This window comes from Anomaloglossus baeobatrachus, chromosome 1 (genome assembly GCF_048569485.1).
Source record: "Anomaloglossus baeobatrachus isolate aAnoBae1 chromosome 1, aAnoBae1.hap1, whole genome shotgun sequence".
Taxonomy (NCBI): domain Eukaryota; kingdom Metazoa; phylum Chordata; class Amphibia; order Anura; family Aromobatidae; genus Anomaloglossus; species Anomaloglossus baeobatrachus.
Window position 1 is genome coordinate 26,304,242 of NC_134353.1, and position 26,433 is coordinate 26,330,674.

Sequence of the window (26,433 nt, forward strand, 5' to 3'; positions counted from 1 at the left end):
ACACCAAGTGTGATGTCACGAACAATATATACTTCCCCTGTAAATAGCCCCTTCTTCATTTTGGGTGTGACCTTTAGCCCCCGGGTCCGGAGACCCTCGAGCCACGAGTAGCGACGTCTGGATACGAGTGGTTTGACCACTGCTGGAGCGGTACACTTAGAAGAACAATGTAAAATAATATGGACTGCAGCTTCTCTCCTCCCCAATAAATGGCTGCAATCCTTGATGTCAACAATTCTGTGAACCAGAAATTGGCAGAAATTGGACCTCATTTATCAAAAATGTCTAAATTAAAGACAGCTGTGATGCCCACAGCAAACAATCAAAGTGCAGATGATAAAGGAGAATTCTTTGCTTTGGACCTAGAGGGAATCATACAAGAGAGAAGACTTAGGAGTTCATCTGAGGATGGTATCAGCGGGAGAGGAAAGAAGATACAAGAGACAAGATGGAGGAGCCGATCTAAGGACCGTCATCAGCGGGAGAGGAAAGAAGATACAAAAGACAAGATGGAGGAGCCGATCTGAGGACCGTCATCAGCGGGAGAGGAAAGAAGATACAAGAGACAAGATGGAGGAGCTGATCTGAGGACCGTCATCAGTGGGAAAGGAAAGAAGATACAAGAGACAAGATGGAGGAGCCGATCTAAGGACCGTCATCAGCGGGAGAGGAAAGAAGATACAAAAGACAAGATGGAGGAGCCGATCTGAGGACCGTCATCAGCGGGAGAGCAAAGAAGATACAAGAGACAAGATGGAGGAGCCGATCTGAGGACCGTCATCAGCGGGAGAGCAAAGAAGATACAAGAGACAAGATGGAGGAGCCGATCTGAGGACCGTCATCAGCGGGAGAGGAAAGAAGATACAAGAGACAAGATGGAGGAGCTGATCTGAGGACCGTCATCAGCGGGAGAGGAAAGAAGATACAAGAGACAAGATGGAGGAGCTGATCTGAGGACCGTCATCAGTGGGAAAGGAAAGAAGATACAAGAGACAAGATGGAGGAGCCGATCTAAGGACCGTCATCAGCGGGAGAGGAAAGATGATACAAGAGACAAGATGGAGGAGCCGATCTGAGGACCGTCATCAGCGGGAGAGGAAAGAAGATACAAGAGACAAGATGGAGGAGCTGATCTGAGGACCGTCATCAGTGGGAGAGCAAAGAAGATACAAGAGACAAGATGGAGGAGCCGATCTGAGGACCGTCATCAGCGGGAGAGGAAAGAAGATACAAGAGACAAGATGGAGGAGCTGATCTGAGGACCGTCATCAGTGGGAGAGCAAAGAAGATACAAGAGACAAGATGGAGGAGCCGATCTGAGGACCGTCATCAGTGGGAAAGGAAAGAAGATACAAGAGACAAGATGGAGGAGCCGATCTGAGGACCGTCATCAGCGGGAGAGGAAAGAAGATACAAGAGACAAGATGGAGGAGCCGATCTAAGGACCGTCATCAGCGGGAGAGGAAAGAAGATACAAGTGACAAGATGGAGGAGCTGATCTGAGGACCATCATCAGTGGGAGAGGAAAGAGGATACAAGAGACAAGATGGAGGAGTCGATCTGAGGACCGTCATCAGCGGGACAGCAAAGAAGATACAAGAGACAAGATGGAGGAGCCGATCTAAGGATCGTCATCAGTGGGAGAGGAAAGAAGATACAAGAGACAAGATGGAGGAGGCAATCTGAGGACCGTCATCAGCGGGAGAGGAAAGAAGATACAAGAGACAAGATGGAGGAGCCGATCTAAGGATCGTCATCAGTGGGAGAGGAAAGAAGATACAAGTGACAAGATGGAGGAGCTGATCTGAGGACCGTCATCAGTGGGAGAGGAAAGAAGATACAAGAGACAAGATGGAGGAGCCGATCTGAGGACCGTCATCAGCGGGAGAGGAAAGAGGATACAAGAGACAAGATGGAGGAGCCTATCTAAGGACCGTCATCAGCGGGAGAGGAAAGAAGATACAAGAGACAAGATGGAGGAGCCGATCTAAGGATCGTCATCAGCGGGAGAGCAAAGAAGATACAAGAGACAAGATGGAGGAGCCGATCTAAGGATCGTCATCAGCGGGAGAGCAAAGAAGATACAAGAGACAAGATGGAGGAGCCGATCTAAGGATCGTCATCAGCGGGAGAGCAAAGAAGATACAAGAGACAAGATGGAGGAGCCGATCTGAGGACCGTCATCAGCGGGAGAGGAAAGAATATACAAGAGACAAAATGGAGGAGCCGATCTAAGGATCGTCATCAGCGGGAGAGGAAAGAAGATACAAGAGACAAGATGGAGGAGCCGATCTAAGGATCATCATCAGCGGGAGAGGAAAGAAGATACAAGAGACAAGATGGAGGAGCCGATCTAAGGATCGTGATCAGTGGGAGAGGAAAGAAGATACAAGAGACAAGATGGAGGAGCCGATCTAAGGATCGTCATCAGCGGGAGAGCAAAGAAGATACAAGAGAGAAGATGGAGGAGCCGATCTAAGGACCGTCATCAGCGGGAGAGGAAAGAAGATACAAGAGACAAGATGGAGGAGCCGATCTAAGGATCCTCATCAGCGGGAGAGCAAAGAAGATACAAGAGACAAGATGGAGGAGCCGATCTAAGGATCGTCATCAGCGGGAGAGGAAAGAAGATACAAGAGACAAGATGGAGGAGCCGATCTAAGGATCATCATCAGCGGGAGAGCAAAGAAGATACAAGAGACAAGATGGAGGAGCCGATCTAAGGATCGTCATCAGCGGGAGAGCAAAGAAGATACAAGAGACAAGATGGAGGAGCCGGTCTAAGGATCATCATCAGCGGGAGAGGAAAGAAGATACAAGAGACAAGATGGAGGAGCCGATCTAAGGATCGTCATCAGCGGGAGAGGAAAGAAGATACAAGAGAGAAGATGGAGGAGCCGATCTAAGGATCGTCATCAGCGGGAGAGGAAAGAAGATACAAGAGACAAGATGGAGGAGCCGGTCTAAGGATCATCATCAGCGGGAGAGGAAAGAAGATACAAGAGACAAGATGGAGGAGCCGATCTAAGGATCGTGATCAGTGGGAGAGGAAAGAAGATACAAGAGACAAGATGGAGGAGCCGATCTAAGGATCGTCATCAGCGGGAGAGCAAAGAAGATACAAGAGAGAAGATGGAGGAGCCGATCTAAGGACCGTCATCAGCGGGAGAGGAAAGAAGATACAAGAGACAAGATGGAGGAGCCGATCTAAGGATCCTCATCAGCGGGAGAGCAAAGAAGATACAAGAGACAAGATGGAGGAGCCGATCTAAGGATCGTCATCAGCGGGAGAGGAAAGAAGATACAAGAGACAAGATGGAGGAGCCGATCTAAGGATCATCATCAGCGGGAGAGCAAAGAAGATACAAGAGACAAGATGGAGGAGCCGATCTAAGGATCATCATCAGCGGGAGAGGAAAGAGGATACAAGAGAAAAGATGGAGGAGCCGATCTAAGGATCATCATCAGCGGGAGAGCAAAGAAGATACAAGAGACAAGATGGAGGAGCCGATCTAAGGATCGTCATCAGCGGGAGAGCAAAGAAGATACAAGAGACAAGATGGAGGAGCCGATCTAAGGACCGTCATCAGCGGGAGAGGAAAGAAGATACAAGAGAGAAGATGGAGGAGCCGATCTAAGGATCGTCATCAGCGGGAGAGGAAAGAAGATACAAGAGACAAGATGGAGGAGCCGGTCTAAGGATCATCATCAGCGGGAGAGGAAAGAAGATACAAGAGACAAGATGGAGGAGCCGATCTAAGGATCGTCATCAGCGGGAGAGGAAAGAAGATACAAGAGAAAAGATGGAGGAGCCGATCTAAGGATCGTCATCAGTGGGAGAGGAAAGAAGATACAAGAGAGAAGACCGAGGAGCCGATCTAAGGACCGTCATCAGCGGGAGAGGAAAGAAGATACAAGAGAGAAGATGGAGGAGCCGATCTAAGGATCGTCATCAGTGGGAGAGGAAAGAGGATACAAGAGACAAGATGGAGGAGCCGATCTAAGGATCGTCATCAGCGGGAGAGCAAAGAAGATACAAGAGAGAAGATGGAGGAGCCGATCTAAGGATCGTCATCAGCGGGAGAGGAAAGAAGATACAAGAGACAAGATGGAGGAGCCGATCTAAGGATCATCATCAGCGGGAGAGCAAAGAAGATACAAGAGACAAGATGGAGGAGCCGATCTAAGGATCATCATCAGCGGGAGAGGAAAGAGGATACAAGAGAAAAGATGGAGGAGCCGATCTAAGGATCATCATCAGCGGGAGAGCAAAGAAGATACAAGAGACAAGATGGAGGAGCCGATCTAAGGATCGTCATCAGCGGGAGAGCAAAGAAGATACAAGAGACAAGATGGAGGAGCCGATCTGAGGACCGTCATCAGCGGGAGAGCAAAGAAGATACAAGAGAGAAGATGGAGGAGCCGATCTAAGGATCGTCATCAGCGGGAGAGGAAAGAAGATACAAGAGACAAGATGGAGGAGCCGATCTAAGGATCATCATCAGCGGGAGAGGAAAGAAGATACAAGAGACAAGATGGAGGAGCCAATCTAAGGACCGTCATCAGCGGGAGAGGAAAGAAGATACAAGAGAGAAGATGGAGGAGCCGATCTAAGGATCGTCATCAGTGGGAGAGGAAAAAGGATACAAGAGACAAGATGGAGGAGCCGATCAAAGGATCGGCATCAGCGGGCGAGGAAAGAGGATACAAGAGAGAAGTCCGAGGAACCGATCTAAAGATTGTCATCAGCGGGAGAGCAAAGAAGATACAAGAGAGAAGATGGAGGAGCCGATCTAAGGATCGGCATCAGCGGGAGAGGAAAGAGGATACAAGAGAGAAGTCCGAGGAACCGATCTAAGGATTGTCATCAGCGGGAGAGGAAAGAAGATACAAGAGAAAAGATAGAGGAGCTGATCTGAGGACCATCATCAGCGGGAGAGCAAAGAAGAATGAAACAGAAGATGGAGGATCAGGATCTGTGGAGACTGTAGACTCTGGCACTCTGCTTGTTAACTTCTCTGATGTCTGTGATCAGCGCGGGCAGACTCAGGCGTTGACCCACAGACTTGTAGTTCACAGGCAGGCTAGTAAGAGTTAATCTCTCCTGGGCTGCTTGTTAGTCTGCATTGATCACATGATGTGGGGGAGCCAGTCACATTTGCTCCCCATCTTAATATGCTGTCTGGACAATTCCACTAATGCCAGCTATAGTTTCTCTATACTGGTCTGGTGTGATGTTGAAATCCAGACTTACTGGTGGTTGTAGTACTTTATTGCTGTGAGTGGTTGTGGTGTTAACCCTTGTTGTCCTTTTGTTGCTGCCTTCCTTTTCTTGCTTTTCTCCTTATCTCTGTTTGTTCCAGTGAGTGTGCAGTTTGTCTTAGTTTTCTTTTTTCCTTGTATGTTTTTATCTGATTTATCATCACACTCCTGCCTCTTCCTTCTCTGGGGGAGGGAACAAATTAGCTCTGATCAGGACAAAAGCCAGGCACAGGACTCCGGTATCTCCACCATAAGGGGTAATCCTGAGGTTAGGGATAGCCTAGGGACAGTATAAGAGTCCCCTGTCCCTTGTATCCTGCAGTCACATCGTGACAGCTGAGGAGAAATATAAAAAACTTAACCCTTTCTGGCAAATTTGATTTATGCTAAATTTATTTGATATGATACATTTCCTGACCAAATTCAAGCAAATCTTGAACTTTGGTGGCTTTGCTTGTCTGTTACGTGGCTGCCACCCATCATTTTTGTGTTCTCTGTGTATGCCATCCCATGATCTAAAAAAGCTTTTACCTGGAGCAGACGTCTCCCCCGTATATCGATCCCCGCCAGTGCATAATGTCTGCAGAGACCTGACGTCTACAATATCACCGGCTCCATGGGTTCTCCACACAATGGCTGATTTATTGGCGGTGGCTCCCATCACTTAGGATATTGATGGAGGAACTTTCTCCTTGTGGTTTCCCGCCGCGCATCCTGTAGGGTGAACTTGTATTGTAGATGATGCTCATTTCTGTACAAAGAAAGAGGAAGCCGAAAATTAAAGCAAAACCCGACGCCTGAACCTGAGCCTAAAGCGTCCAGACGTGTTTCCTAACGCTACATTTAGATTTACGCCTCTCGTGTGCTCCAGTCACATTCAAAGCTGCTGACAAACAAACCTTTACACTTAGGATAGAGGTTCTTTTTACATCTGGGTTCCTTGTATCCACCGGTCGGCTCGGTCATAGCGGAATCGTGGTGGTGCCGGATTCATCACATGATGGACACCAAGAGTGCTCAACAGACCGCATTGACTATAAGGTGGTCCATCAGGCTCCTTCCAATTGTGTCCAGTATTTTACCGGATTCTATAGCAGGACACGTGATCTCTCTGGTGGACATCGGGAGAGAACCTGCAGGCCCTGAATCATCAGCCCATGCAGCTCCTTTGCAGATGTCCTCATGTCAATGGTCAAGATGACAAAGAAATGCTGCCATACTGCCACCCAGACGGAAAAGGGCCAATACTATAAGGGCCCTTTGCAGTCATAAAGCTCATCACAATGCATCCCTTTAAGTGTGTGGCTGAGATGATCCTTGAAGTGGCCTCTTACCTCCTCGCTGTTCAGGTTGCACCAATCTTGTCTTCTTCCCTGCACCACCAGATACAATGTAGTGGAAGGAAATGCGGGAGGGTCAGACTGCACTAGGCAGGTTTGTTGTCGGTTTATCATAATGTTACTTCGTGATAGCGAGGGACAGGGGGCTCTTATGTTGTCCCTACGCTACGGGACCCTAGGCTAACCCTAACCTTTGGATTACTCCTAATGGTGGAGATGCTGGAGTCCCATTCCTTTCTATATTCTTGAAAAATACTACTCTAATATTCCACTCCCCCCAGGGAGGGACGGGGCAGGAGTGGGATGGTGTAACGCTCACGGCCAGTGTAGGGGCAGCAAGCGGGATTAGTGGACCTACTGGACAACAGGGGGGACCTGGGCTTACCCTTTAGTGGGAGGGGCTTAACTAAGCACCCACCGTAAGGCAGATGCCAGGTACCACTCCCAGGGAAGTGACTGGGTCTGTGCCACCGGACCCTCAGGACCCAGGAATAGATGGGAAAAGGTGGGGTGACTGAGGCAGGCTGGACAGGCAGGTACAGGCAGGAATGGTGGGCAAGGCATGGGCACACAGATATGGGAAGGCAGGTACTGGGGACAGACACAGGGATAACAGGACCTGACAACTAGCTAGTTTGCAGACTGGAAACTGACTGACGAACTAGAGGACTGTACAGGCACCTCCCCTAATGGGAGATGCCCTAAATACACAGCACCTCTCAACCATAGACTGAGAGGCATTTCCTGATAATGGCATGCCAGCCCTTTAAAAGGGCTAGTGTGCGCGCGCATCTTAAGTGCACTCCCGTAAACCCTGTGCAGCATGTACAGGGCCCGGGAGGGGAAGTAGGCAGCAGGACACATGGATAACTGGGACAATGTGGGGGAGGACGCGACCCGGCCGGGGTGGTGAGTAACTCGGCGTTTCTGCAGAGACGCCGGCGCTACAGATGTAAAACACAAAGAACAAACAAGGCAAAACCAAATGTCTGACAAACTCCACACACAGAGGAATAGACAAAGAGAGACTCAGGAGAAAAACAAGAGCAGGAGGGTATCAACAAAAAGGCAACAAGGGTTAATTCTACAACTGCACACAGCAACAGGCAGTAAAACCACCAGTTAGTCCGGATCACCACAACTTCCATATAGCTGGCATAGGTGGAAGGATCCAGCCAGCATATATAAGAGGGAAGCCGATGTGATTGGCTCCCCCACAGCAGGTGATCAAAGAAGACTAATAAGCAGATTAGCAGAGATTAACTCCTGCTAGCCTGCCTCTGAATTAGCACTCAGCACGTCGACACCTGAGTCTTCCTGCATAGATCACAGACACCAGACACAGACACCTGAACAGAACCCAACACCGCCATGACAGTCAGCGAAGTGTGTAAAAATCTCCTTGTGACACTGTTACTACGGAGACACATTGGTCTGAATAGGGGCTGCAAACACAGGACTGGAGCAGAGAAGCCGCCTCCCCGTCAGTGATACTGTTGGGAGTTGGGAGTTGTGGCCTTATATAGTCCTACGGGTGCAGCTTAGGAATCTCTCGGCGTTTCCTGACGCTCTTTTCATCCTCGTGCCGTGAAACGCGGTCGTCTGTGAGAAAAGTTATTTATACAGAACGTCTTCTATAAAAATACCAGAAGGACGGGGGGTGGTCGGGGGGGGGGAGGGGGGGGGGGTGTCGGAGTCGCCTCCAGGTCACTCCAGATGAGAGTTTCCCGCTCCGTCTGTCACCGAGGCTTCCGCCGTCCATTTCCTGCGTTTGTTCCTACGACCCGGGGGGGGGCTCCGACTGTGCAGACATTATTACGGGGGCTATTATTAATATGTTCCTCCTTATTGGACGCGCGCCAGCAGAAGTGTGAGAATTAATGGCGCCCCAGGCTGGCGGCCAAGGTGGATTATTCCTTTCGGTACCGATGAAAAGGATTGTGTCTTACAATGTAACGCAAGGTCTGTAATGGGGGCAGCGACCGGGGAGAAGGGTCCGAGGACAAGTCTATACAAAACAAAAAGTATCTAACACATAAGATAAATGTCAGCGGAACACACACAGTCAGTAATGAAGGTCACAGACCACAGCACGATCAGGCATGTCCGATGCTAACCTGCCCCATCATTTCTGCTCACCAGAGATAACCTACTGTCACAGGCGTCTATTGCCCCCTACAGATCGTGTGAGCGGGGGATTGGGGGGCGCCGAATACATCATTACTAATCATGCCTCATCTGCCTTCTTCACCACAGAATGCTGGGCGAGACGAGGATTCCCCTGCGGGATTTATTCAATTCTTCCAACCTGACGGTGACATATAATCCCCCACTACTGGACAGCAAGAAAATGAGCACGGGGGTAAGCGACAACCAATAGGGGGCGGTATTATAGTAGTTATATTCTTGTACATAGGGGGCAGTATTATAGTAGTTATATTCTTGTACATAGGGGGCAGTATTATAGTAGTTATATTCTTGTACATAGGGGCAGTATTATAGTAGTTATATTCTTGTACATAGGGGGCAGTATTATAGTAGTTATATTCTTGTATATAGGGGCAGTATTATAGTAGTTATATTCTTGTACATAGGGGCAGTATTATAGTAGTTATATTCTTGTATATAGGGGGCAGTATTATAGTAGTTATATTCTTGTACATAGGGGGCAGTATTATAGTAGTTATATTCTTGTACATAGGGGGCAGTATTATAGTAGTTATATTCTTGTACATAGGGGCAGTATTATAGTAGTTATATTCTTGTACATAGGGGGCAGTATTATAGTAGTTATATTCTTGTATATAGGGGCAGTATTATAGTAGTTATATTCTTGTACATAGGGGCAGTATTATAGTAGTTATATTCTTGTATATAGGGGCAGTATTATAGTAGTTATATTCTTGTACATAGGGGGCAGTATTATAGTAGTTATATTCTTGTACATAGGGGCAGTATTATAGTAGTTATATTCTTGTACATAGGGGGCAGTATTATAGTAGTTATATTCTTGTATATAGGGGCAGTATTATAGTAGTTATATTCTTGTACATAGGGACAGTATTATAGTAGTTATATTCTTGTATATAGGGGAAGTATTATAGTAGTTATATTCTTGTACATAGGGGGCAGTATTATAGCAGTTATATTCTTGTACATAGGGGCAGTATTATAGTAGTTATATTCTTGTACATAGGGGGCAGTATTATAGTAATTATATTCTTGTACATAGGGGCAGTATTATAGTAGTTATATTCTTGTACATAGGGGCAGTATTATAGTAGTTATATTCTTGTACATAGGGGGCAGTATTACAGTAGTTATAATCTTGTACATAGGGGGCAGTATTATAGTAATTATATTCTTGTACATAGGGGCAGTATTATAGTAGTTATATTCTTGTACATAGGGGCAGTATTATAGTAGTTATATTCTTGTACATAGGGGGCAGTATTACAGTAGTTATATTCTTGTACATAGGGGGCAGTATTATAGTAGTTATATTCTTGTACATAGGGACAGTGTTATAGTAATTATATTCTTGTACATAGGGGCAGTATTATAGTAGTTATATTCTTGTATATAGGGGCAGTATTATAGTAGTTATATTCTTGTACATAGAGGGCAGTATTATAGTAGTTATATTCTTGTACATAGGAGCAGTATTATAGTAGTTATATTCTTGTACATAGGGGCAGTATTATAGTAGTTATATTCTTGTACATAGGGGCAGTATTATAGTAGTTATATTCTTGTACATAGGGGGCAGTATTATAGTAGTTATATTCTTGTACATAGGGGCAGTATTATAGTAGTTATATTCTTGTACATAGGGGCAGTATTATAGTAGTTATATTCTTGTACATAGGGGCAGTATTATAGTAGTTATATTCCTCTACATAGGGGCAGTATTATAGTAGTTATATTCTTGTACATAGGGGCAGTATTATAGTAGTTATATTCTTGTACATAGGGGCAGTATTATAGTAGTTATATTCTTGTACATAGTGGCAGTATTATAGTAGTTATATTCTTGTACATAGGGGCTGTATTATAGTAGTTATATTCCTGTACATAGGGGCAGTATTATAGAAGTTATATTCTTGTACACAGGGGCAGTATTATAGTAGTTATATTCTTGTACACAGGGGCAGTATTCTAGTAGTTATATACTTGTACATAGGCGCAGTATTATAGTAGTTATATTCTTGTACATAGGGGCGGTATTATAGTAGTAACTGCAGCAAACCCTCAGCTGTGAGCAGTTTTGTTCCTTGCTTTAGAGCAGCATTGGGGATTGGGGACATTTTTTGTTATTTTTTGCATTTTCTTGTACATTTCCATTATGATGTCAGTGTTGTTTAGTCACATTTTTTCTTTTTTTCAGGCCACAATAACTTTGCAGATCTCCTACTTCCCACCACCGGGGGCGGCGCCCTTGTACCCTCCGCCTTCAGCTTTACCGGCGGTGAAGGAGCCCACGCCGTCTCTCAGTGATGTGGACACCGTTAGTCAGCTGCAGTTTGGTATGTCCCCCTCTGTGATATTATACAGTAACGCCTCGCACTCCGCTTTTACTCTCATAGACCTGAATATTTCTATTAATGAGCAGCAACTATGGGGTAAAGAGACGATCTGAGACTTCCCATAGTGTAGAGTCCATCATCAGAGGCAGAGAGCCTGCTTGCTTACGGTTTCCAGAAAGAAATCTCATGAAGATGATTAATGAAAAGCTTATAGCTTAATTTTACATTTGATGGTCACCAGTGATGAAAAATTTCCAAAAAATATCTCTATCCAAGGATATTAGTGATGAGAATTTAAGATTGAACAGTGCCCCCCAGTGGTCAGATATAAATCAAATCAAATAAGCTTTATTGGCAGGACCAAATACAAATTAGTTTTGCCAAAGCAAGTGTACATTAGGGGCTGGGGCTGTGGGGATGGTGGGTGGGGACTGTAGGAAGGATGGATGGGGCACATCCAGGGTGGGGACTGTGGGGGCACATCTAGGATGGGGGGCTATGGAAGTCCATGGCTTATGATGGGGCATATCCAGGGTGGGGACTGTAGTAACGGTGGATGGGGCATATCCAGGGTGGGGATTGGGGGGCCACATGTGGGATGGAGGGCTATGGAAGTCCATGGCTTATGATGGGGCATATCCACGGTGGGGACTTTAGTAACGGTGGATGGGGCATATCCAGGGTGGGGATTGGGGGGCCACATGTGGGATGGAGGGCTATGGAAGTCCATGGCTTATGATGGGGCATATCCACGGTGGGGACTTTAGTAACGGTGGATGGGGCATATCCAGGGTGGGGTCTGGGGGGCCACTTCTGGGATGGGGGGCTATGGAAGTCCATGGCTTATGATGGGGCATATCCAGGGTGGGGACTGTAGTAACGGTGGATGGGGCATATCCAGGGTGGGGATTGGGGGACCACATCTGGGATGGGGGGCTATGGAAGTCCATGGCTTATGATGGGGCATATCCAGGGTGGGGACTGTAGTAACGGTGGATGGGGCATATCCAGGGTGGGGATTGGGGGACCACATCTAGGATGGGGGGCTATGGAAGTCCATGGCTTATGATGGGGCATATCCAGGGTGGGGACTGTAGTAACGGTGGATGGGGCATATCCAGGGTGGGGATTGGGGGACCACATCTAGGATGGGGGGCTATGGAAGTCCATGGCTTATGATGGGGCATATCCAGGGTGGGGACTGTGGTAACGGTGGATGGGGCATATCCAGGGTGGGGATTGGGGGACCACATCTGGGATGGGGGGCTATGGAAGTCCATGGCTTATGATGGGGCATATCCAGGGTGGGGACTGTAGTAACGGTGGATGGGGCATATCCAGGGTGGGGATTGGGGGGCCACATCTGGGATGGGGGGCTATGGAAGTCCATGGCTTATGATGGGGCATATCCAGGGTGGGGACTGTAGTAACGGTGGTTGGGACATATCCAGGGTGGGGATTGGGGGGGCCACATCTGGGATGGGGGGCTATGGAAGTCCATGACTTATCATAGTTCTCTTTCTGGAAGTCTATGGCATTCGCTCACATACTGCGCTGCTATCTCCACTGCGCTCTCTTCTTCACCCAGCAGGATATATGTTTTCTCTTCCTCCTTCATGGAGCTGAAATCCGGGAAGAGATGGGAGAGTCTCCTGAAGTGAGTGTCCCTCACTGCTGAGTACTTGGTGCAGTGTAGCAGGAGGTGGGTTTCATCCTCCAGGGCCTCCAGGTCACAGTGTTGGCACAGTCTGTCCTCCCTGGGCTTGTAGCTCTGCTTGTGTCGGCCGGATTCGATGGCTAGACTGTGGGCACTGAGTCTATATCGGCTCAGGGTCCTGCGGTCTCTGGGGTCCGGGATTTTCTCCAGATACGGGGCCAGTCTGTAGTCTCTCTGTAGTCTCTGGTACGTGGTCAGTTTCTGTGAGGTGTTGATGTCGGTCCTCCAGTCACTGACATACCTCTCCTGGCCCTCGTCTACCATCTTCCTGATTCTGGTTCTTGTCAGGTTGGTGTGATTGGTTATTTTGTCCAGTTGGGTTTGGGAGAGCTGTGCCCGGGGTCCTGGTTCATCTGGCCCACGTATATATATCAGAGCTTTGTGGTGATGGGAGCTTGGATTGCTCCTCTGTAGGTGAGCCTGAAATGATAGTGACCTCTTCAGAGCTGATAGGTGTAGAGGGAATCTGCCCAGCTCGGCTCGACAGGCGCTGTTGGAGGTGCTTCGATGGACCTGGAGAATGTGCTTACAGAATTCCAGGTGGAATATTTCTGTTGGGCTGGAATCCCACCTTGACCAATCTGGGTAAGTGTGAGGGCCCCAGACTTCGCTGCCGTACAGGAGGATTGGGGCAATGATGGAATCGAAGATTTTTAGCCAGACCCTCACTGGTGGCTTCAGATGATACAATTTCCTTCGGATGGCATAAAAGGTTTTGCAGGCCTTGTTTTTCAGGGTCTCTATGGCTTGTTTGAAGCTCCCTGACTGGTGAATTTCCAGGCCCAAGTAGGTGTATTTGTCTGTTCCTGTTAGAGTGCAGCCGTGTACGACAAATGAAGGATGCTGGTCACATCTCCTTTTTCTCTTCTGGAACACCATGATGTTGGTTTTCTTTAGGTTGATCGGTAGTGCCCATGTGGAGCTGAATTTCTCCAGGATTTGTAGGTTGTCTTGGAGACCTTTCTCGGTTGGTGACACCAGCAGTAGGTCATCTGCATAGAGCAAGAATTTCACCTGGGCGTCATGGAGTGTGAGACCTGGAGCAGGTGAAGATTCCAGAGCAGTAGCCGCTCATTGATGTAAATATTGAAGAGCGTTGGACTTAGGCTGCAGCCCTGTCTGACTCCTCGGCTCTGCTGGAAATAAGCCGTTCTTCTACCGTTCACACTCACGCTGCAGAGGTTCTCGGTGTAGGAGCTTTTAATAATAATAATATACATATAATAATATACATATAATAATTACATATCTGGGTGATTGTATATGAACAGTGCCTCCAGTGGTCAGATATAATAATTACATGTCTGGCGGATTGTATCTGAACAGTACCTCCAGTGGTGAGATGAAGTAATTACATGTCTGGCTGATTGAATATGAACAGTGCCTCCAGTGGTGAGATGAAGTAATTACATGTCTGGCTGATTGAATATAAACAGTGCCTCCAGTGGTGAGATAAAGTAATTACATGTCTGGCTGATTGTAGCTGAACAGTGACCTCCAGTGGTCAGATATAATAATTACACACATGGTTGCTTGTAAATGAACAGTGCCCTCCAGTGGTGAGATAAAGTAAATGCACAGCCTCGCTGTCTGGTCAGATATAGTAATTACACACCTGGCTGCCCTCTAGTGGTCAGATATAGTAATTACACACCTGGCTGCCCTCCAGTGGTGAGATAAAGTAAATGCACAGCCTCGCTGTCTGGTCAGATATAGTAATTACACACCTGGCTGCCCTCTAGTGGTCAGATATAGTAATTACACACCTGGCCGCCCTCTAGTGGTCAGATATAGTAATTACATACCTGGCCGCCCTCTAGTGGTCAGATATAGTAATTACACACCTGGCTGCCCTCTAGTGGTCAGATATAGTAATTACACACCTGGCTGCCCTCTAGTGGTCAGATATAGTAATTACACACCTGGCTGCCCTCTAGTGGTCAGATATAGTAATTACACACCTGGCTGTCCTCTAGTGGTCAGATATAGTAATTACACACCTGGCCGCCCTCTAGTGGTCAGATATAGTAATTACATACCTGGCCGCCCTCTAGTGGTCAGATATAGTAATTACACACCTGGCTGCCCTCTAGTGGTCAGATATAGTAATTACACACCTGGCTGCCCTCTAGTGGTCAGATATAGTAATTACACACCTGGCTGCCCTCTAGTGGTCAGATATAGTAATTACACACCTGGCTGCCCTCTAGTGGTCAGATATAGTAATTACACACCTGGCTGCCCTCTAGTGGTCAGATATAGTAATTACACACCTGGCCGCCCTCTAGTGGTCAGATATAGTAATTACACACCTGGCTGCCCTCTAGTGGTCAGATATAGTAATTACACACCTGGCTGCCCTCTAGTGGTCAGATATAGTAATTACACACCTGGCTGCCCTCTAGTGGTCAGATATAGTAATTACACACCTGGCCGCCCTCTAGTGGTCAGATATAGTAATTACACACCTGGCCGCCCTCTAGTGGTCAGATATAGTAATTACACACCTGGCCGCCCTCTAGTGGTCAGATATAGTAATTACACACCTGGCTGCCCTCTAGTGGTCAGATATAGTAATTACACACATGGCTGCCCTCTAGTGGTCAGATATAGTAATTACACACCTGGCTGCCCTCTAGTGGTCAGATATAGTAATTACACACCTGGCTGCCCTCTAGTGGTCAGATATAGTAATTACACACCTGGCCGCCCTCTAGTGGTCAGATATAGTAATTACACACCTGGCCGCCCTCTAGTGGTCAGATATAGTAATTACACACCTGGCTGCCCTCTAGTGGTCAGATATAGTAATTACACACCTGGCTGTCCTCTAGTGGTCAGATATAGTAATTACACACCTGGCTGCCCTCTAGTGGTCAGATATAGTAATTACACACCTGGCCGCCCTCTAGTGGTCAGATATAGTAATTACACACCTGGCTGTCCTCTAGTGGTCAGATATAGTAATTACACACCTGGCCGCCCTCTAGTGGTCAGATATAGTAATTACACACCTGGCCGCCCTCTAGTGGTCAGATATAGTAATTACACACCTGGCTGCCCTCTAGTGGTCAGATATAGTAATTACACACCTGGCCGCCCTCTAGTGGTCAGATATAGTAATTACACACCTGGCCGCCCTCTAGTGGTCAGATATAGTAATTACACACATGGCTGCCCTCTAGTGGTCAGATATAGTAATTACACACCTGGCTGTCCTCTAGTGGTCAGATATAGTAATTACACACCTGGCTGCCCTCTAGTGGTCAGATATAGTAATTACACACCTGGCTGCCCTCTAGTGGTCAGATATAGTAATTACACACCTGGCTGCCCTCTAGTGGTCAGATATAGTAATTACACACCTGGCTGCCCTCTAGTGGTCAGATATAGTAATTACACACCTGGCTGTCCTCTAGTGGTCAGATATAGTAATTACACACCTGGCTGCCCTCTAGTGGTCAGATATAGTAATTACACACCTGGCTGCCCTCTAGTGGTCAGATATAGTAATTACACACCTGGCCGCCCTCTAGTGGTCAGATATAGTAATTACACACCTGGCCGCCCTCTAGTGGTCAGATATAGTAATTACACACATGGCTGCCCTCTAGTGGTCAGATATAGTAATTACACACCTGGCTGCCCTCTAGTGGTCAGATATAGTAATTACACACCTGGCCGCCCTCTAGTGGTCAGATATAGTAATTACACACCTGGCTGCCCTCTAGTGGTCAGATATAGTAATTACACACCTGGCTGCCCTCTAGTGGTCAGATATAGTAATTACACACATGGCTGCCCTCTAGTGGTCAGATATAGTAATTACACACCTGGCCGCCCTCTAGTGGTCAGATATAGTAATTACACACCTGGCTGCCCTCTAGTGGTCAGATATAGTAATTACACACCTGGCCGCCCTCTAGTGGTCAGATATAGTAATTACACACCTGGCTGCCCTCTAGTGGTCAGATATAGTAATTACACACCTGGCTGCCCTCTAGTGGTCAGATATAGTAATTACACACCTGGCCGCCCTCTAGTGGTCAGATATAGTAATTACACACCTGGCCGCCCTCTAGTGGTCAGATATAGTAATTACATATCTCCTGTATTGTATGGATATAAGATAATGGGGAAGTCTATTTTCTTTCTAGATACCACTATGGAGGAGGACACAGAGGACCCCGCTGGCACTGGAGATGAGGGAGACACAACATCCATTATGCCCGGATCAGAGCAGCCCAGCCTTCCCAAGAGAAGCACAGCTGTCGCCCCTGTGCCGGGGGTCCGGAGGAAGAAGAGCGCCCCCAAAAAACAGCTGTCAAACAAACCTCAGGACTTCCAAGTAAGTGTCACTGAGAGGGAAGGATCAGGAGCAAGACTGCTAATAAACAATAGGGTGTTCATTGTCACATTCAATGCAGAATAGTGAGTGCAGCTCTGGAGTATAATACAGGAGGTAACTCAGGATCAGTAATGTAATGTATGTACACAGTGACTGTATCAGCAGAATAGTGAGTGCAGCTCTGGAGTATAATACAGGAGGTCACTCAGGATCAGTAATGTAATGTATGTACACAGTGACTGCACCAGCAGAATAGTGAGTGCAGCTCTGGAGTATAATACAGGAGGTAACTCAGGATCAGTAATGTAATGTATGTACACAGTGACTGCACCAGCAGAATAGTGAGTGCAGCTCTGGAGTATAATCCAGGAGGTAACTCAGGATCAGTAATATAATGTATGTACACAGTGACTGCACCAGCAGAATAGTGAGTGCAGCTCTGGAGTATAATACAGGAGGTCACTCAGGATCAGTAATATAATGTATGTACACAGTGACTGCACCAGCAGAATAGTGAGTGCAGCTCTGGAGTATAATACAGGAGGTCACTCAGGATCAGTAATGTAATGTATGTACACAGTGACTGCACCAGCAGAATAGTGAGTGCAGCTCTTGAGTATAATACAGGAGGTAGCTCAGGATCAGTAATGTATGTACACAGTGACTGCACCAGCAGAATAGTGAGTGCAGCTCTTGAGTATAATGCAGGAGGTAACTCGGGATCAGTAATGTAATGTATGTACACAGTGACTGCACCAGCAGAATAGTGAGTGCAGCTCTGGAGTATAATACAGGAGGTAACTCAGGATCAGTAATGTAATGTATGTACACAGTGACTGCACCAGCAGAATAGTGAGTGCAGCTCTGGAGTATAATACAGGAGGTAACTCAGGATCAGTAATGTAATGTATGTACACAGTGACTGCACCAGCAGAATAGTGAGTGCAGCTCTGGAGTATAATCCAGGAGGTAACTCAGGATCAGTAATATAATGTATGTACACAGTGACTGCACCAGCAGAATAGTGAGTGCAGCTCTGGAGTATAATACAGGAGGTCACTCAGGATCAGTAATATAATGTATGTACACAGTGACTGCACCAGCAGAATAGTGAGTGCAGCTCTGGAGTATAATACAGGAGGTCACTCAGGATCAGTAATGTAATGTATGTACACAGTGACTGCACCAGCAGAATAGTGAGTGCAGCTCTTGAGTATAATACAGGAGGTAGCTCAGGATCAGTAATGTATGTACACAGTGACTGCACCAGCAGAATAGTGAGTGCAGCTCTTGAGTATAATGCAGGAGGTAACTCGGGATCAGTAATGTAATGTATGTACACAGTGACTGCACCAGCAGAATAGTGAGTGCAGCTCTGGGGTATAATACAGGAGGTAACTCAGGATCAGTAATGTAATGTATGTACACAGTGACTGCACCAGCAGAATAGTGAGTGCAGCTCTGGAGTATAATGCAGGATGTAACTCAGGATCAGTAATGTATGTACACAGTGACTGCACCAGTAGAATAGTGAGTGCAGCTCTGGAGTATAATACAGGAGGTAACTCAGGATCAGTAATGTATGTACACAGTGACTGCACCAGCAGAATAGGGAGTGCAGCTCTGGAGTATAATGCAGGAGGTAACTCAGGATCAGTAATGTAATGTATGTACACAGTGACTGCACCAGCAGATTAGTGAGTGCAGCTCTGGAGTATAATGCAGGATGTAACTCAGGATCAGTAATGTATGTTCACAGTGACTGCACCAGCAGAATAGTGAGTGCAGCTCTGGAGTATAATACAGGAGGTAACTCAGGATCAGTAATGTAATGTATGTACACAGTGACTGCACCAGCAGAATAGTGAGTGCAGCTCTGGAGTATAATACAGGAAGTAACTCAGGATCAGTAATGTATGTACACAGTGACTGCACCAGCAGAATAGTGAGTGCTGCTCTGGAGTATAATACAGGAGGTAACTCAGGATCAGTAATGTATGTACACAGTGACTGCACCAGCAGAATAGTGAGTGCAGCTCTGGAGTATAATACAGGAGGTAACTCAGGATCAGTAATGTAATGTATGTACACAGTGACTGCACCAGCAGAATAGTGAGTGCAGCTCTGGAGTATAATCCAGGAGGTAACTCAGGATCAGTAATATAATGTATGTACACAGTGACTGCACCAGCAGAATAGTGAGTGCAGCTCTGGAGTATAATACAGGAGGTCACTCAGGATCAGTAATATAATGTATGTACACAGTGACTGCACCAGCAGAATAGTGAGTGCAGCTCTGGAGTATAATACAGGAGGTCACTCAGGATCAGTAATATAATGTATGTACACAGTGACTGCACCAGCAGAATAGTGAGTGCAGCTCTGGAGTATAATACAGGAGGTCACTCAGGATCAGTAATGTAATGTATGTACACAGTGACTGCACCAGCAGAATAGTGAGTGCAGCTCTTGAGTATAATACAGGAGGTAGCTCAGGATCAGTAATGTATGTACACAGTGACTGCACCAGCAGAATAGTGAGTGCAGCTCTTGAGTATAATGCAGGAGGTAACTCGGGATCAGTAATGTAATGTATGTACACAGTGACTGCACCAGCAGAATAGTGAGTGCAGCTCTGGAGTATAATACAGGAAGTAACTCAGGATCAGTAATGTATGTACACAGTGACTGCACCAGCAGAATAGTGAGTGCTGCTCTGGAGTATAATACAGGAGGTAACTCAGGATCAGTAATGTATGTACACAGTGACTGCACCAGCAGAATAGTGAGTGCAGCTCTGGAGTATAATACAGGAGGTAACTCAGGATCAGTAATGTAATGTATGTACACAGTGACTGCACCAGCAGAATAGTGAGTGCAGCTCTGGAGGATAATACAGGAGGTAACTCAGGATCAGTAATGTAATGTATGTACACAGTGACTGCACCAGCAGAATAGTGAGTGCTGCTCTGGAGTACTACTGACATCTCTCATTGCCTCTTTAGATCAGAGTTCGGGTGATTGAGGGGCGACAGTTGCTCGGGATCAATATTAAACCTGTGGTGAAGGTGACGGTCGCAGGACAGACCAAAAGAACAAGGATACGGAAGGGGAACAGCCCGTTTTTTGATGAGGTACCATCTTTTCGGCGGTCGCTCTGGAGCCGGGTTCCTCAGTCTTCTGTATTAAGTTGTGGCTTTTCTTTATCTTTTTAGACTTTTTTCTTCAACTTCTTCGAGTCTCCGGCGGAGCTGTGGGATGAGCCGGTGTTCCTCACAGTGAGTGGCAGTAATGCAAGACACGGACTCTGCAAGATCGCATTCCTTTCATTTTCTGCAACAGCTGAACCTCATCACACACCTCAGCTGCTGCAGAACCTCATCACACACCTCAGCTGCTGCAGAACCTCATCACACACCTCAGCTGCTGCAGAACCTCATCACACACCTCAGCTGCTGCAGAACCTCATCACACACCTCAGCTGCTGCAGAACCTCATCACACACCTCAGCTGCTGCAGAACCTCATCACACACCTCAGCTGCTGCAGAACCTCATCACACACCTCAGCTGCTGCAGAACCTCATCACACATCTCAGCTGCTGCAGAACCTCATCACACATCTCAGCTGCTGCAGAACCTCATCATACACCTCAGCTGCTGCAGAACCTCATCACACACCTCAGCTGCTGCAGAACCTCATCATACACCTCAGCTGCTACAGAACCTCATCACACACCTCAGCTGCTACAGAACCTCATCACACACCTCAGCTGCCGCAGAACCTCATCATACACCTCAGCTGCTGCAGAACCTCATCATGCTCTCCAGGTGCTGCAGCAAGTCATGACACACCTCAGCTGCTGCAGAACCTCATCATATACCTCAGCTGCTGCAGAACCTCATCATATACCTCAGCTGCTGCAGAACCTCATCATATATCTCAGCTGCTACAGAACCTCATCATACACTGCTCAGCTGCTGCAGAACCTCATCATACACCTCAGCTGCTGCAGAACCTCATCATACACTGCTCAGCTGCTGCAGAACCTCATCATACACTGCTCAGCTGCTGCAGAACCTCATCATACACTGCTCAGCTGCTGCAGAACCTCATCATACACTGCTCAGCTGCTGCAGAACCTCATAATACACTGCTCAGCTGCTGCAGAACCTCTTCACACACCTCAGCTGTTGTAGGGCTTGGAGACCTGTGGTCTATGTAAAGCATTTGTTCCCCTGGGGCTCCTGGGACTTGTAGTTCTGTTATAATGATCTCATGTATGATGTCATAGATGATGTCATATTAGACTCGTGTTGTCCTCTTCTGTCAGGTCTTGGACTCGCGCTCCCTCAGGACGGATTCTGTGATTGGAGAATTCCGGGTGAGTTTCTTTCCTTTTGTCGCCATTTTTGTATCTGCAGATAGCGTTCAGTAACATGATCTCACACTTCTGTCACATTCTGCTCCTGTCACCTCCAGAGCTGCACTCATAGTTCTGCTCCCTTCTGCCCCCGCTGGTTCTGTGCTTGGAGCCATTGTGGGAGGTGTAATATTTCCACCTCACCATAGTCTGATGTAGGAGCAGAACACATCACAACAGACATTGACCGCCGGCAGCTCTGTGATTGCAGCTGTGGATGTGACTGGAGGCATGATTAGTACTGGAGCTCTCCACCATGCTGCACCTTGCTGTTCCTCTCCATCTTATAGTGATTGTATAATCTCGCTCACCTCCAGTGAATGCGGACACTTTTCTTTACATCCAGTTGCGGAGCCTGTAGTGATCTGCTACATGATATCAGTGCAAGTTATATATATCTGGATACAATAGTATCAACCATTCAGCTGTGTTATCTCAGCACTACAGATGAGCGACCCATGGATTTAGGAGTTTTCCTGAAAAAAAAATTTCTGTCGGGGAACTGGACCACGTCTTAAATAAATACATAAATAATTGATACATAAATAATTGATAAAAACGGCGTGGGATCCCCCCATTTTTGATAACCAGCCAAGGTAAAGCAGACAGCTGGGGGCTGGTATTATCAGGCTGGGAGGGCCCATGGTTATTTGGCCCTACCCAGCCAAAAAATAGCAGCCCGCAGCCGCCCCAGAGGTGGCGCATCCATTAGATGCTCCAATTCTGGCACTTTACCTGGCTCATCTGGTGAAATTGAGACATTAAACCCCCACTCCAAGAATGCAATAAACGGACAGAAGCCCCCAATTCTCAGCAAAGTATATGTAAACCCCATCCCTCATTGGCACAGGACATGCACAAATGTGTCAGGAATTGCTTCCAAAAACTCGGAACAATCAGGAAAAAAATCAGAACTGATGGCGTCTGAATGTGGTGATGATTTCTGCTGTATGTGGCTGACAACGGTCTCTTCTCCTACAGATGGATGTCGGGATGATTTATGGAGAAACAAGTACGTGCTAATCTGGAAATGTCTCATATTCGCAAGGGGACGAAATACTGTATATATTGCACACGTGTCTATTTACAGCATGTACAGTATATATATGAGTCATCCTGCATACCTGGGTAAGAGGCAACAAAATCAGTACAATCCCGGTGCCTCAGGACTGCCCCCTCCTTGGTTAAGAAGCCCCCATACATTGTGAGTGACCCTCTCCTTGGATGAGAAGCCCCCACACATTGTGAGTGACCCCCTCCATGGATGAGAAGCCCACACACATTGTGAGTGACCCACTCCATGGATGAGAAGCCCCCACTCATTGTGAGTGACCCCCTCCATGGATGAGAAGCCCCCACACATTGTGAGTGACCCCCTCCATGGATGAGAAGCCCCTGCACATTGTGAGTGACCCCTCCATGGATGAGAAGCCCCCACACATTGTGAGCGATCCCCTCCATGGATGAGAAGCCCCCACACATTGTGAGCGATCCCCTCCATGGATGAGAAGCCCCCACACATTGTGAGTGACCCCCTCCATGGATGAGAAGCACCCACACATTGTGAGTGACCCCCTCCATGGGTGAGAAGCCCCCACACATTGTGAGTGATTCCCTCCATGGATGAGAAGCCCCCACACATTGTGAGTGACCCCTCCATGGATGAGAAGCCCCCACACATTGTGAGTGACCCCCTCCATGGATCAGAAGCCCCCACACAGACATGAAGCGTCTCAGGTGGCTTTACTGCTGCAGACCCAGGACTCATGGCAGTGGTGCGGTGGGTTTCTGGTGGTCACATTGTGGCTTTCTAATGTTGGTATAGACCATACAGGCGGTCTGAGGGTCCTATCACCGGCCCCCTCCTCAGTGTGTGAAGCCACCTATTTGCTGACATGTTCGGATTTGCCCCGGGGGCATAGATCTTCTTTCTTCATTTCTCGGCAGATTTATTATTCCAGATTCAAAGTAATCTTGGTGACAACCCCCGGGAGCCAGAAATAGCGGCTCTCCTGGTTCTCACCCAACTTTTACGCTTTTGTTTAACTGCCACTGTAAGATCATTTGTAGTGAACCAATGCTTTTTTTTCCAGAACACGCCTTCCTGAGAAAATGGCTGCTCCTCTCTGACCCTGAAGATTTCTCAGCGGGGGCAAAGGGTTATTTAAAAGTTAGCCTGGTGGCCCTGGGCCCTGGTGATGAGTCTCCGGTCAGTAATCCTCCTCTAAATTACTAATATCACCCCTCCCTCACCTCCCTATGATCTGTAGCTGGATAGGTCTCGGGACAGATGTATCCTTTACCAAAGGTCTGATTGTGGGATTATTTGTTGTACCCGGGTTTCGGCACCAAAAGATATGTAATTTGTGACAATTCTTTCTCAGGTTCCCTTTATCCTGATGTCTTGTTCTTACAGGCTGAAAAGAAGGAATCGGTAGAAGACAAGGAGGACATAGAGGGAAACCTGCTGCGTCCTGCCGGGGTGGCACTTCGAGGGGCGCACCTGACGCTCAGAGTCTTCCGTGCTGAGGATTTGCCGCAGAGTAAGTCATGGTGGGAGCTTCAGAAGAGAAGTGCTGGTCTTGTACGGAGGGGAAATAGGTGAATGGAAAAATTGTGGCCAAACGGTTGATACATTTTTGGTTCTTTGAGTTTAGCAAAGAGTTAAATAAGCCCCTGCCTTGCACTTCATCCAGTTTCCAGGGCTCGTGATGCACTCTCTGTTCTCTCCTTTATCCACCAGTGGATGACGCCGTTCTAGATAATGTCAAGCAAATCTTCGGGATCGACAGCAACAAGAAAAACCTGGTGGATCCTTTTGTAGAAATCAGTTTTGCTGGGAAGATGGTGAGTGAGGTGTGCTGGATCACGCCTGATTGTATCATTGTGTCCAGTGTGGCACCCATGGGCACTTAGGGTATTTAGATCATGTTTTCGTTCTTTGCTCTCTGAGAACCTGGTAATAACTCAAGTTATGTTGTTTTTTTTTCAAAACCTTTTGCTTTAAAAATTTCAATAAATATAGTTACAAATTAAAGTGATATTAACACTCCATGGCAGTCTAAAATTCCGTGCAGCTTTCTTACTGACTTCTATTTCCAGTAAGGTTGGGCAGCAACCAAAATGTTTTTTACTACGCCTCAAATTACATCTTTATGCCAGACTTTATAAGAGTCAGAACTAATAGAGTGCAGTAAATATATAGCATATATAAGCAGAGTTGTCATTCTGGAACTTTGAAAAGCTGGATGATGCTGTGGGGTGTAGTGTAATGAAGTGACTGCAGTGACAAGTCATACCTGCAGGTGGTGCTAGTGCTGCATGCTTATCTATAGTGGACCACATCTATTACTCAGTTCCAAAAAAGTGGCTTCACCTCTACATGCTGCATTAACAGTCTCTGCTCACACCACTGTATGTAGCGGCAATCACTGCTCATACAGCCTGCTCTGCACACGCTTCACACATATTACACACTGCACACACACAGTTCACACATTTGTTGCACACACTGCGCACACACACACACACACACACGCACACACACACACACGCTGCTCTTGCACACTTCACACATTTGTTGCTCACATATACATAGCATACTCAGTCTGCTTACACATGCTGGCCACTCATGCTCCTCACACATACTCCTCACATATACAGTATGTAGCGCCCCTGACTATATCAGGGTGCTACAGGGAACTGCATCCTCTACCCCAGGGTGCAGGGCCTACGCCCTATGGTTCCAGGTTCCCATCAACAGTGTCACTAACATCCGCACTATAAATCCCAACCACACCTCACACCAGGGCTGGACAGACACACCAGTGGGTTGGTTGAGTTGGAGCACGGCCGCCCACCTAGGGGTCTGGCAGACTGGTGGGAGGGGAGACAAGGAGAGAACAGAGTTATCCCTCAAAGAGTGACGAGCAGGGGAGTTGGAGCTCCCAGGGAGGCGACAGGTTGGGTCGCAAATGGTGGTCCAGGACCACAGGAGTCGGGGACCGGTATTAGGAACACTGGAAAGGAGTGTAACAGACACAGTCTAGGAGGACTGTTGGCACCAGAAAGCCCAGCCACCTTACCGGTACTGAGCACGGCGGGGTACAGGACCCTAGATCGGGGAAGAGCTTCAGGCGCCTTGGTAATTAACCTGTGGAGGATAGTCTCTTTATGAACTTTCCCCAAGAGCTCAGAGATTGGAGGCATCAGGACAACGCGGGGGATAGGGTTCTCCAAATACACAACCCACTAAAATCCCAAGTGCCAGCCACCAAGAGCACAGCTGCCATACACACGGGTAGCGGGGCCCCGAAAACATCAAGCCAAGGGGCCACAATGGTCAAACAATTTGTGCATGGAGGCAGGGCCCTGGACTTACCAAGTGACACTGGTCGGAGCGGGACCTGGACGGGCTCCCCCCATAGAGACTGCGGTGCCTAGAGACTTTGGTTTTCCATCTGTGTGAGTGTCTGCTTAATCCACGTGATCCACCACCACGACTACTGCAGTGAGAAATCTAACCCCTGCACCCTGCTTCCCAAAGCCAAGCCACCCGTTCACCAAATCCCCACTATCCGGGGCCTTCCCTACCTGAGGAGGAACTGACACCTGGCTGCCCTACACCATCTGCCCCGGTACTCCCATCGGCAGCAGCGGTACTCCCCTTTACCGCAACCCAAAGGTGGCATCACGAACATTCATCCCCTGTAAATATCCCCTTACATTTGAAGTGGCCGCTGAGCACTGGGTCCGGAGACCCTCGAGCCACAGCAATCCCAGATCCGAGCAATTCGACTGTTGCAGGGGCGGCACACT

At 47.4% G+C, this 26,433-nt stretch overlaps 1 protein-coding gene across 7 annotated transcripts in view; it reads left to right on the forward strand.

Moving 5' to 3' along the window:
• Nucleotides 1–26,433, forward strand: part of DYSF (dysferlin) — a 423,810-nt gene that overhangs the window by 93,575 nt on the left and 303,802 nt on the right. For all 7 annotated transcript variants that reach the window (XM_075346129.1, XM_075346154.1, XM_075346146.1 and 4 more), the window contains exons 4-13: nucleotides 8,859–8,964; nucleotides 10,990–11,128; nucleotides 17,003–17,193; nucleotides 20,199–20,327; nucleotides 20,409–20,471; nucleotides 21,526–21,576; nucleotides 22,597–22,627; nucleotides 23,709–23,824; nucleotides 24,032–24,158; nucleotides 24,359–24,462. In XM_075346129.1, the coding sequence (XP_075202244.1) occupies nucleotides 8,859–8,964; nucleotides 10,990–11,128; nucleotides 17,003–17,193; nucleotides 20,199–20,327; nucleotides 20,409–20,471; nucleotides 21,526–21,576; nucleotides 22,597–22,627; nucleotides 23,709–23,824; nucleotides 24,032–24,158; nucleotides 24,359–24,462 (1,057 nt within the window). The remainder of the gene's footprint in view (nucleotides 1–8,858; nucleotides 8,965–10,989; nucleotides 11,129–17,002; nucleotides 17,194–20,198; nucleotides 20,328–20,408; nucleotides 20,472–21,525; nucleotides 21,577–22,596; nucleotides 22,628–23,708; nucleotides 23,825–24,031; nucleotides 24,159–24,358; nucleotides 24,463–26,433) is intronic.